Below are 13,326 nucleotides of genomic sequence, written 5' to 3'. Positions count from 1 at the left end.
CTCCAAACCAATACTGCATTAAACCTTGGATTTTCGGCTTCGCAAAATATCTAGTTGATAGGATATGCTGCCTTACAGTTTTGTCAATAATCTTTGCCAACTGATCCACTGTCTTGAAACGCTGAGAGTGTTTCCTTTCATTTCTTTCACTCCATATATAATATATCGTAACTTAAAAAAATAGTCTCAAGAGTATAGTAACTAATAGCCCATGAATACCAGCTAGCATAGCCTGGACGTTATCTTCCCAATCCTGGGAAGGTGCTTGCCGCATTAGGGAATCCAGTACCTGTAGCCAGAGAGTATAAGTATGGATGTACCAGTATCTTCCCAATTTTCCCTTTTGACTTCTATATAACTCAAAACTCTTTTTCTTTTTAATATTTCCTCCTGTTTACAAAAGTCCACGTTACATGATTCAATGTGCCTTAAGCGATTACAATGTGGATACCATATATTATTTTACCTTATGTGCCTAAAGCGATTAAAGTGTTCATCTATACATATAGAGACTCTATATTTTCCACTTGTGGTGTTAATCTTGTTCCCCACCTTCTTTGGTTTCCAACCAAAAGTCATTTACTTATTTTCTTCTTCTTATATTTTTGTTGTATTCCATTTCCTTTTTTCGGAGAATATATTGCGAAAAACTCATTGATTCTTTACTATTGTCAACCTTTTATGAAATTTCATTAAAAATGGTTGGTAACTAATGAATGAATATATCCTGTGTAATTTTATTGTTATTGTATTACTTGGTTATTCAGAGTTGTATATTAACTTGATTTAATAACCTAGAAAATGAATTTCTCACTTGGCATCATTGCATTGCTATGACTTTGCTTATATTTCTGTAAAATCATCTACTAAATGAAGTACGACTTGCTAATTTTTTAAGGCATGGTACTTGGTTTGGCTTGTTCAAGTAATTGTAATTAGGACTTGAACTTAACTTGTTTAAAACAAATATTTGCTATATCAAGTATTTAAGTGAAAACAATTTGTTATCTTTTCTTTTTATTAAATTCTTTTTATTTGAATCTAATATTTTTATCTGATTTTAGTTACAGTATACATAAAAGATAAAATATGTTAAATATATAATAATATTTTAGAAACAAATAGCGAATAATAAGCAAAAACAAGTAATGAGATAAATAATGAAAGATATAAAGATATTTGACACTTGACTTACATTGCAAATAATAAGATACATTGGTTTATTATCTGATTTAAAAATGTCGACAACTTGATTTTTTAAGACGAAGCAAAAAAATAAACCAAATAAAAAAATTATGGTTCATCTAATTTTAAAATTTAAATGGATTAAAGTTTTGAAACTATCAAACTAGCTAATTTTTTTAAACAAAAAAAATATTTAAGAACGAAAAACAAATACAAACGAGTTAAATAGATAAGTTTTTACAGATTTGGTATTTAGCTTTCGCTTGTAAGTTTTGATATTTTAGCTTGCGCCTGTAAATTTTGATTTAAAATACTTATTATTTGGTTTGATCACTTCAAATATTCGATTTTATAGAATAAATACGGAGCGAGTAGCAGGTACGAGCGGAGAATCGAGTATATGTGCCCAAACCTAAAACTAATTTTCTAAAGCATTTCTAAGTACGCATTGATGTGAAATAAGCTGCTAATATAAATAAAATTAGATGTCAGCTATTATACAGAAGGCTTTAGATGTTATAATCATGGATTATCTTTTAAGAGTCTAATTGTGTTAACCTCTTTTTGACCCATCTTGTCAACTTTATTTTACACATGAATTTTATCCTAGCCTAAGGCAATCAAGTTTATGGCTACTTTTTCCCAAGTTTATAAGTACTTAGTGGGAGATAAAGATAACTAATCATGGCTGATAGAAAATATCAAATATTTAACTGTAGTGAAATATTGCAAAAGGTGAAACCGACACACTCATTTTCTAGGTTAGTAGGTTAGTAGCATGTGGTTTATATTTATGCCCATCCATTCTGTTGGTTGTGTTGTGTGTTCTCTTAAAAGTATTCTTACATAAATCATATGGTATTAATTTTAGTTATCTTAATAAACCTCTTACTCTATAGTCTATAGAAAGAAGTTCTCAAGTTTTTGGGTCTCTTATCTTACTAAATGAAGCCATGAACAAATAAACATATACTACCTCAGTTCCATAAAAAAAGTTTCAAGAGTTTTAACGTTGATTAAGAATATAATAAATGTTTACAACTTAATTTACTATTTACTTTTTTATACATTTTCCAATAAATATCTACCAATAAAATTTAATCAATTTGAATATCATAATTAATATTTTTTAAAAATATACAAATGTACTTTAAAAATATAGAAAATTTAATTTTGTGGAACAAGAATAAAATCTAAAAAATCTTATTTCGGAAACGGAAAGAGTATTACATCACTGAAACATTTGTAGTATTGTTATGAACATATCAAACGAAGCCATGAACAAATAAAACTGTTAGATCAGAGTACTAGAAAGATGGAAACTAGGCACATTCCAGTATATTCCCACAAAACCGAGATGTCGTCGAGTGATGTTTAACTAGGCCTATGTTTAACTATCATTTGGCGTTATCAATAGTCAAGACGGACTGGTTTATTTTGTAAGATTTGGAATAAACTACTGTGCAGTCTTAGTATAGGAACGAGATAGCCGTACAGTGACATGCCACTGTGAACAATTAGTAATTGATTGACTTCACAGCACTTCATGCCAAAAACATATATAATTTTGGAAAATAATTCGAACAAGAAAAAAAACCAATGAATAGTTTAAACCCAAATCCTATATTTAAAAAAAATAGAAAATTATCCATATCTACTTTGTTCAAAAAGTTTTGCTAATTGTAAATAAACTATCATTGTAACTATAACTATATTAGTTCAAAAAAAAAAAGAAAAAAAAACGGTATGATAATGCATTACTATAACTCTTGAGGAGTAAATGGGATATTTTCTTTTGAATGAATGTAAAAACTATTCAATCAAAACTTCTGTTACATCAAATGCATCTGTTTTGAATTGCAAATTACATTTAAAAAAAAAAAATTCAAAATCTCCTAAAACTCTTCAACCTTGTATTCTAGAGCCAACCCACACACACAATCCTTCCTCAAGATAACTATGACCTTTCCCTTTGACTACCAGCAGCTTCAATCTGATCAGTTTGTCTATACATTTGATCAACACGCGTTCTTCTCTTGGCTGCTCACCATGCCTACGAGCATTTCGCTCCCTCCATACACTATGCACCCAAGCCTGGAAAGTGTATCTGGTGATGAATAACTCAGTGGATGTAAATCTAGAACTTGACTGTGATACAACATCTAGAAGCTCATTCCGTTCAAAAGTGAATCTATTCTTCATAATCCCTCCAACCAGCTCCTTCCATATCGTACCAGAATATCGACACTTGAAGAATAAATGCTGACAAGTTTCCTGTTCTTCTTGGCATAATACACATAATGTATTCACTAAATTATTCCACTTCTGGATTTTATTACAAGTTTGCAATCTATTTCTAGCAGCCACCCATAACATGAAAGAGAATTTAGGAGTTGATTAGGGAAACCATACTCCGTTATTCTATCTACATTCCGGTTGAGCCTGCTTCATATATAACTAAGTCCTCTTTGTAGAAAAAATATTTGCAAACCGGTTTGGTTCATTTAGTAAAGATGTCCGACATTTGGGTCTGATTCTGCTTGGTTATTTGACCATAATTTAATTGAGATAACACGTATTTGGATGTAAGGATCCGTGAGATTAGTTTTTGGTCTATAAATTTTTGTGATCCTCACGATTATTTAAAACATAGATTAGAATATAGTAAATGAGACTTCAAGAGAGCCTAGAGAAATGAATCAATAATGGAGAGTAGTAAAAACAAACGAGAGAAGACATGGATTTCAAATTGTCAATGCTTCTTTCAATCTCAAGAGCTTTTGTCCTGTTTTAGTGGGCTACTTTAGTAGTTACCACTAAAAATATAAAAAGATAAGGATAAATAAAACTGAACATTTCAATTAACTTCTTGATCAAATAAATATGGATCACCATAAACATTTTACTTTCTCCTCCACGAACTATCTATTTCAAAATCAATAGATTATTTCATGATATGACATCACATCAAGTAATAATTTTCAATAATAGTATTACTTGTTTCTGGAAATTTTTGAGGCATGATTAATGAAATCGTAAAGGAAAAAGACTGTTTACGTACTCATTTGAGGGGGAATGGAGTTTTTGAAGTAATTGATTGAAGAAGCTAGCAAGATGTGAAGAGAAAAGATGTTAGGATTTATATTTTCTTTGGATTTGTTCTTTTTATTTGTTCAAATATCACTACAAGAAAACGTGGCGTTAACGACCAATGTTAACGACTACAGATTCGTGGTCGTAATTTTGGAACCACTTTACGATCAACTTACGACTAAAGCACAATTGGTCGTAAATTGGTCGTAAAGTTACAACTAATACATGTAGTCGTAAATTAGTCGTTCATTAAAGACTAATTTACTACCAATGGTAGCATTGATAGTAAATTGGTTGTTTATTAATGACTAATTTACGACCAATATTACATTACGCCATAAACTTGAAACCCTAAACCCTAAACCCCAAACCTCAAATATCATATCCCAAATATCATAAGTTTTATACACTTTCATACTCAAAATACAAAGTTTTATTTTTTAAATAAAATTTCATATATAATTGAGCAAACATGATGATAAGTTATATATAATTTGAAATGCAATATCAAGAGTTTAATAATAGTAAAACACAAATGGTCTTATATAATGAAACTTGATCACTCGTCATCAGAAACATCATCCACTTCATCATTTTCTTCAAATTCATCTTTGTTGGCTTCGAACGTTGTATCTTCTGGAAGTTCTTCATATCCCGGATTATGTTTAATAATAGTAAAATACAAATGTTCTAACACAAATAAGTAAGAAAATGATGAAATGGATGATGTTTCTGATGACGAATGATCAAGTTTCATTATGTTAGAACATTTGAGGTCATGAGGTTTGGGGTTTGGGGTTTGGATTTCGAGTTTAGGGTATAATGCATTATTGGTCGTAAATTAGTCATTAGTGAACAACCAATTTACGACCAATGACACGTGTGGTCGTAAATTGGTCGTTCATTAAAAACTAATTTACTACCAATGGTGGCATTGGTAGTAAATTGGTTGTTTATTAATGACTAATTTACGACCAATAGTGCATTATGCCATAAACTTGAAATCCTAAACCCCAAACCTCAAATATCATATCCCAAATATCATAAGTTTTATACACTTTCATATCCAAAATACAAAGTTTTATTTTTAAACAAAATTTCATATATAATTGAGCAAACATGATGATAAGTTATATATAATTTGAAATGCAATACCAAAAGTTTAATAATAGTAAAATACAATTATGTTAGAACATTTGAGGTTATGAGGTTTGGGGTTTGGGTTTCGAGTTTAGGGTATAATGCACTATTGGTCATAAATTAGTCATTAATAAACAACCAATTTACGACCAATGACACGTGTGGTCGTAAATTGGTCGTTCATTAAAGACTAATTTACTACCAATGGTGGCATTGGTAGTAAATTGGTTGTTTATTAATGACTAATTTACGACCAATAATGCATTATGCCCTAAACTTGAATCCTAAACCCCAAACCTCAAATATCATATCCCAAATCTCATAAGTTTTATACACTTTCATACTCAAAATACAAAGTTTTATTTTTTAAACAAAATTTCATATATAATTGAGCAAACATGATGATAAGTTATATATAATTTGAAATGCAATACCAAAAGTTTAATAATAGTAAAACACAATTATGTTAGAACATTTGAGGTTATGAGGTTTGGGGTTTGGGTTTCGAGTTTAGGGTATAATGCACTATTGGTCGTAAATTAGTCATTAATAAACAACCAATTTACTATCAATGCCACCATTGGTAGTAAATTAGTCTTTAATGAACGACCAATTTACGACCAAATGCACCTTTAGTCGTAAATTGGTCGTACATTTACGATCATTGTACGACCATTAGTCTTTATTTGGTCGTACATGTACGGCCAATTTACGACCACCCGTAAAATTCTATATATACCCATCGCATAGCCATTTGGTTGCACACTCACATCTTACTTCCCTCTCCCTTACAACCAATCGACTTCTCTCTCTATGTATTTTTTTTTAAGTTCTAGGTGGTTAGTTAGGTGATTAGATTAGGTTTGGAATTAGTTTAGGATGTAATTAGTTTAGGTTTGGAATTAGTTTAGGATAAAGTTAGATTATTTGTTTTAGATTATTTTAAAATAACTATTTGAATTTTTTATAACCATCCATGTTTTTTTTCCAGATTGACGATATTGTTTGGCTAGCGGTAGAAAGAGACTTAGAAACCGAGGAACCTCATATGGGAGTACCTTTTTCGGTGAGACGTCGGATCCATCAGTTTCTACCTCCCGCTCTTCAGACAATGTCCCCGAGAGCCAAACTCAGTTTTAATTATTTTGTATTTTGAATATTTTAATTTCATGAATGTTATATATTATGTTTTATGGAATTTATCAAATTTGTATTTTTTTTTAACTTTATGAATTTTAATTATTTAATTATTTTTTTATTTTATTTAAATAATTTAGTAATTAAATTTTACTGTGCGTTGTAAATTAGTCTTAAACTAACGACTAAGGTATATATGATCTAGATGTAAGGTAGTCGTTAATTTATGATCATTTTACCTCCACGTCGATGTACTTTAGTCGTAAACTCATGACTAATTTACATCTAATATACGACCACATTTTACGACTAATTTACGACTAAAATTGTACATCTGATTTACGATCAATCCTCGTAGTCGTAAATATACAACAGATTTACGACCAAATCTTTGAGTCGTAAATTTACGACCAATGTACGACCAATTGGTGATTACGACCAGCGTTTAACGACCAATCACAATTGGTCGTAATTTGGTTGTAAATCCCTTTTAACGACCAATTTACTACCAATTTTGTAGTCGTTAAAGTCATGTTTTCTTGTAGTGTATGATGCACTAGTTGTAAAAATGTTTTGATTGAATAAATTTTACATTCATTTAAAAAAAAAAATCATTTGTAGTTTTCTTAGCAAATTAATGTTGTAGATGTCAACTGGTAATAAATACTTAGTAACCATTTTAATAACTGGTAATAAATACTTAGTAACCAAAAAATGTAGCTGAGGACTTAAGCTTCGAGCATATCACTCTATGATAGGTTCATACTACGCAATAAAATCATCTTCAAGATTCAACGAAAGAACATGCGCATTTGTAACATTATGATTTGAAGTAGGGCAAACCCGATGATACGATTTGAGGAAGAAAACTCTTTTTGATATTTTATAAAAACACTCTTTTAGATTAAAGCTGTGAAAAATATGAGACATGTAGAAAAAGAAAACCTCGGAGATAATATCGGAAAGTCAACGGCAAAGGAGTTAATATTAGACTGTCGATGTCTCCTGCCGACGCCACAACCTTCCGCATACTATTAGCAAAACTAAAACTGCGAAAGAGTGTGAAAAGAGTGTGAGTGTACGGATTTCTTTTAGAATACTCAAAATCAGAAAAACATACACGCTTTCTTAGCTTTGGATATGACACATACGCGCATGATGCGTCCATAGTGCACCTGGTCACACCTGATTTTCGGTGGGGAAACATGTTGGGATATTACGTGTATAACAACCAAAAGAAATATAAAAGTAAAGAACATTATGAATCATCTAGATAACCACAAAATGTTGATATTCATAATAGTGAGCCATTTAAACAAGGAGAATACGTAAATCCAAGAGTTCGAATCACTTAAGACATTGAACTTTGGTATGGTGTACGTTCACCTTTGAAATTAGTCAGATTTTCAGTAAAACATTAAACATGGAAAAAAATAGGAGTTTGATAAAGTACAGAACCTCAATGTTAGGACACTTTTAACCTATCTTTGGTATTTGGAAATGGTGACTGATCGTCACGATTTGTGGGTCTTTGGTATTTAAACCATATTTATATCGCCTTTTGAAAATGTCGCAAAGCTAAAACACGTTTGATACGCTGAAAATTCAAAATTTATACCGAACACCATGATATTGGAGGCAAATGAAATAAAGTACTAATTTTCGAGTTTTTCTGATAGATATACACATTCTTTATACTTTATAGTCAAGCAAGTACCAAAGTATTTGACTCCATAATACAAAGACGAAACTAAGATTTTTTTTTTTGTGCTAAAATTTGGAAGATTGTTACGCTATATATATATGCACACGTCTGCGTACGAGAATACGAGATAATTTGTTAGGCACGATTCTAAACCCTATCCTATTACAGGCTTTACAGCGTATATCAGCCATTGGATTTTTTTATCTTTTTTTATCTTTTGCAGCTATCCAGACACTAATCTTACGTAGACGTACGTAATTCTTTGAATAAACTCAAGTAATATGATTGATGGACTTCTTCTCTAGAATACAAAGGAACATTCCGAAACAGAAGATTTACAGAAAATCGTTTCCGGCGAAAATCATTATTGTAAAAACAAAATAAAAACACATATCTAAAGTATATATGCTTGCTAATGAATACGTCTACCATCTAACTGTAACGTTTAAAACTAGAAACGTCAAATATTATCCGTTGGTGTAGTTTATGCAAAGTTTCACGTTGATTGTGTTTTATAAAAAGAAAGAAACTGAAATTTCCAAAAGAGAGTTCACACCAACAAATTTTTGAAATAAACTCATTTGATACACGGATAATAATGAACCAAACAATTTGATCCTGCAAAATAGCTAGTCAGTGTGAATATCTAATTTTCACATGCAGCAATTGGATTTGCTGTTTTTTTTTTTGAAAAAAGGATTTGCTGTTTTTGATAAACCGATTCCTAAGAAATTAGTAGGTTTTCAGATTTGGATATTTCGGACTATCAAAAAGATAATATTATATATATTCAAAATAAACAACGTGAAGGCACCAAACTTGTAGAACAGCAATAGTTCCGTACACGTGTCAACCTATCAAGTGTGATATCCAGCTGTCTGGTCCCCCCTCACACACACCTCTCGGATTCCTCTCTCGCCGTGATAACATTCCGTCTCAAAATAACTCCGTTTTCGAGAGATGTGTTTTAATACTTGTTAGCTTAGGGTATTAAAAAGGGTTAAAGTTGGTTTGCTGGTGATTCGTGGGACAACACGTACGACATTGCTGCGGATTAACCGGATATTGCCGGTTTCAGAGAGCTGGTCAACCGAGTAAAACCCCGTTATAAAATCCGTGCCCCCATCTCTCATGCACTGTTGTTATGGATGGATACTTATTTTAATGTCATGTATACTTTTTTATATTCTAGTGTCTAGCCTGATTGAGATAGCTAGTTAATGGATTTAATTATATGTTTTGTACATGATTTCTGAGCATGTTGGTATACTGGATGACTGATTTGAGTATTTTAGTTGCAAAAATAAAATATACTAGACTCAGTATTGCACCGAACCAGTAAACTACTCCCTCCGTTTCATATTAAATGTTGTTGTAAGGAATTTTTTTCGTTGCAAAATAAGTGTCGTTTTAAGTTTTCAATGCAAAATTTATTAATTTTATTATGCATTTTATTTTTCTATTGATTGAGATGTATGGGTAATTATATTTTTGTATGGAAAATATGTAAAATTTAATGATTTCTTAATCCGTGTGCATAACTCTAAAATGACACTTATTAAAAATAGAGGGAGTATTAATTAGTCACATTATTACTGTAATATAAGTTCGTTAATCTGCATAATCATGCATACCAAATATACAATGCAATTTTTTGGGGTAAATATACAATGCAGCCAGTTATTGATGGATATAAATTCAACTGTTTCCAGTAACGGCTGTGTAAAGTAAATTGTGATAATTTTCCTTTGCTTTTACAAAAGTAACATCTCCTTTTGCCATTGAACCATTATTTTGTAAAGTGATTTTCTTAACAACAATGCAAAACGTACGTACTGATGGTCTATTACAAGTCTCTTACAATTATATGCCATGTCAGCTCAAGCATATGTCAAAGTCTATATCTTTTCTTAACATAAAGTCTAAATCTTCATAACAGTTATAGTCGTACTCGTACATGTAGTTTTAAATCTTCGTAAAAGTGACTATAGCTTTTATATACACATTTGTTTTTTCCAAAAATAAATATCCAAAGTGCAAGTAAGTATATGAATTGCAGAGTACTAAAAGTTCTAATTATATAGTGATAGATGTCCCATGACATGTTATAGCAATTGACGATTACACCCTTCATCTTCCTCAACGTCCATGCCTAGTTCCACCTTCCTTTCATTCTCTTCTATATATATCAACACTTCTCTTTCCTTCTTCCTCACACACTAAAAGCTCCTAAAAACCATAAGCTCATCTACTCCACACCCATCTCAATCTTTTCCATCTTCTCACATTTACAATCTCTGAAACCAAACCATGCCTGAGGCACCAAAGTTTGAATCTTTAGATGCTTTCGATCTGACCCTCGACGAGAAGAACAAGAGAAAGCTTCAGTTAATCGAGGAACTGACCTCCAACGCCGACCAAGTCCAGAGACGTGTCTTGGAGGAGATCTTGACCCGTAATGCTGACGTGGAGTATCTCAGGCGACATGACCTCAACGGTCGCACAGACAGAGAGATTTTCAAGAACGTGATGCCTGTTATAACCTACGAGGATATCCAGCCTGAGATCAACAGGATTGCTAACGGTGATAAATCTCCTATCCTCTCTTCAAAGCCCATCTCCGAGTTCCTCACTAGGTTCGTTATTAACACTCTCTATTCTCTCTTCTTGAAGATGCTCTGTTTGTGCTCTGTTTTTGCTCTGTTTTTCAAGAGCCTTACAAGCTTTCGATATGTTCTTTAACAGCTCTGGGACATCTGGTGGAGAGAGGAAGCTAATGCCGACAATCGAAGAAGAACTAGACAGAAGATCGCTTCTCTACAGTTTCTTGATGCCTGTAATGAGCCAGTTCGTTCCTGGTCTCGACAAAGGCAAAGGAATGTATTTCTTGTTCATCAAGTCTGAATCCAAGACACCAGGAGGCCTACCTGCTCGTCCTGTCTTAACCAGCTACTACAAATCTTCCCATTTCAAAGAAAGACCCTTTGACCCTTACACCGACTACACAAGCCCCAACGAGACCATCCTTTGCCCTGACTCTTACCAGAGCATGTACTCTCAGATGCTCTGCGGCTTATGCCAACATCAGGAGGTTCTTCGAGTCGGTGCTGTTTTCGCCTCTGGTTTCATCAGAGCTATCAAGTTTCTTGAGAAGCACTGGACCGAGCTGGTACGTGACATCAGAACCGGTACACTAAGTTCCCTGATCACTGATCCTTCGGTGCGTGAGGCGGTTGCTAAGATCCTTAAACCGAGTCCAAAACTCGCAGATTTTGTGGAGTTCGAGTGCAAGAAGAGATCCTGGCAAGGGATTATCACTAGGTTGTGGCCTAACACAAAGTATGTGGATGTGATTGTGACCGGGACAATGTCTCAGTACATTCCAACTTTGGATTACTACAGCAATGGCTTGCCTCTTGTTTGTACAATGTATGCTTCCTCCGAGTGTTACTTTGGTGTCAACTTAAGGCCACTCTGCAAACCCAGCGAGGTCTCTTACACGCTCATACCAACCATGGCTTATTTCGAGTTCTTGCCTGTTCATAGAAACTCAGGTGTTACTAACTCCATCAATCTACCTAAAGCACTCACGGAGAAAGAGCAACAAGAGCTTGTTGATCTTGTTGATGTTAAGCTTGGTCAGGAGTACGAACTCGTTGTCACCACTTATGCCGGTAAGAAAAATGAGAAATGTCCTATTTTATAACAATAACATTCGTTTTCCATAAAAAGAAACAGTGCATACACAGAATTTTTGTTTTCAAAATAACGTTTATTAAAAAATTTAAAAACTTTTTCTTTATATTTGGATTTAGGGTTAGTTATCATGGTTTAGAGTTTAGTATTGAAAGAGTTGAACTTAGGGTAAAGTTTAGAATTCAGAGTAAAATAATCATTTTTGCTATTTTAGTGATTTTTCTGTTAAGTGCTAATTTTGTCGTAATTTTGTCATAAAAATAAAAATAAATAAAGAAATTTCTGTTAATTTATAACAAAAAAATATTACATTTTTAAGGGTCTAGTCTTATGTTTGTGTGCTTTGTGATTTTGACGCAGGGCTTTGTAGATACAGAGTTGGTGATTTGTTGAGAGTGACTGGATTCAAGAACAAGGCACCTCAATTCAGTTTCATATGCCGCAAGAATGTGGTATTGAGCATAGATTCCGACAAGACCGACGAAGTTGAGCTTCAGAACGCGGTGAAGAACGCAATGACACACCTTGTCCCATTTGATGCCTCACTCTCTGAATTCACAAGCTATGCGGATACAAGTTCTATCCCTGGCCATTATGTCCTCTTCTGGGAGCTATGTTTGGATGGAAACACACCAATCCCTCCTTCTGTCTTTGAGGATTGCTGCCTAGCCGTTGAAGAATCGTTCAACACTGTTTATAGACAAGGAAGGGTTAGTGACAAGTCCATAGGCCCGCTAGAAATCAAGATTGTTGAGCCAGGGACATTTGATAAGCTCATGGATTATGCCATCAGCTTGGGAGCATCTATTAATCAGTATAAGACGCCGAGATGCGTGAAATTTGCTCCGATTATTGAGTTATTGAACTCAAGAGTTGTTGATAGTTACTTCAGCCCCAACTGTCCTAAATGGATCCCTGGTCATAAACAGTGGGGAAGTAACTAAGATGGAATCAGAAACCGTGTGAAGAGATAGTCTTTGAAGTAGAAGGTTTGGGACTTGCAAAGGATAATCTCATGTCTCTGTAATCTTGATTTTAGTTTAGCTTCTTTTTTTTTGGTATTTTTTTTTATGCATAGCCCCTTTGGTTTTGAAAACCAGTTGTACAAAATCAAATCATATTTCTCTAAGCAACTCTCTGTCCTCTCTCCATCACTTTTTTGAGCCTCTAAACTTTCTAATTTAGTGCTTTACTGGCTGGATCCTTTATCGTTAGCAACGTTAAATTGCAATTTGCTAAGTTGATTTTGTTAAAAGCAAATGCAAAATCATGGATGGGTTGAAATGGCACCTTACTATAGAACTAGAGACATACTAGTCTTTATATAAATATAGGTTAACCATGAAGGATGAATACAGTTTGAGAAGAAG

The 13,326-nt window shown here is 33.0% G+C and overlaps 1 protein-coding gene across 1 annotated transcript; it reads left to right on the top strand.

Moving 5' to 3' along the window:
• Positions 1-10,362: 10,362 nt before the first annotated feature.
• Positions 10,363-13,114, top strand: LOC108849668 (indole-3-acetic acid-amido synthetase GH3.5). Its single transcript, XM_018623259.2, has 3 exons — positions 10,363-10,896; positions 11,006-11,934; positions 12,317-13,114. Exons 1-3 carry the CDS (start codon positions 10,571-10,573, stop codon positions 12,898-12,900), a joined length of 1,839 nt encoding a protein of 612 aa, XP_018478761.1. The 5' UTR covers positions 10,363-10,570; the 3' UTR covers positions 12,901-13,114.
• The last annotated feature ends 212 nt before the right edge of the window (positions 13,115-13,326 follow it).

This window comes from Raphanus sativus, chromosome 4, assembly GCF_000801105.2.
Source record: "Raphanus sativus cultivar WK10039 chromosome 4, ASM80110v3, whole genome shotgun sequence".
In the NCBI taxonomy this organism is placed as follows: Eukaryota; Viridiplantae; Streptophyta; class Magnoliopsida; order Brassicales; family Brassicaceae; genus Raphanus; species Raphanus sativus.
This window is presented reverse-complemented; position numbering and strand designations above follow the sequence as displayed.

Bases quoted from the DNA above. Each gene is read 5' to 3' on its own strand.
- LOC108849668 (XM_018623259.2), top strand. From the start codon at position 10,571: ATGCCTGAGGCACCAAAGTTTGAATCTTTAGATGCTTTCGATCTGACC. The intron at 10,897-11,005 runs GTTCGTTATTAA...GTTCTTTAACAG, and splicing joins ATCTCCGAGTTCCTCACTAG to CTCTGGGACATCTGGTGGAG. The intron at 11,935-12,316 runs GTAAGAAAAATG...ATTTTGACGCAG, and splicing joins CGTTGTCACCACTTATGCCG to GGCTTTGTAGATACAGAGTT.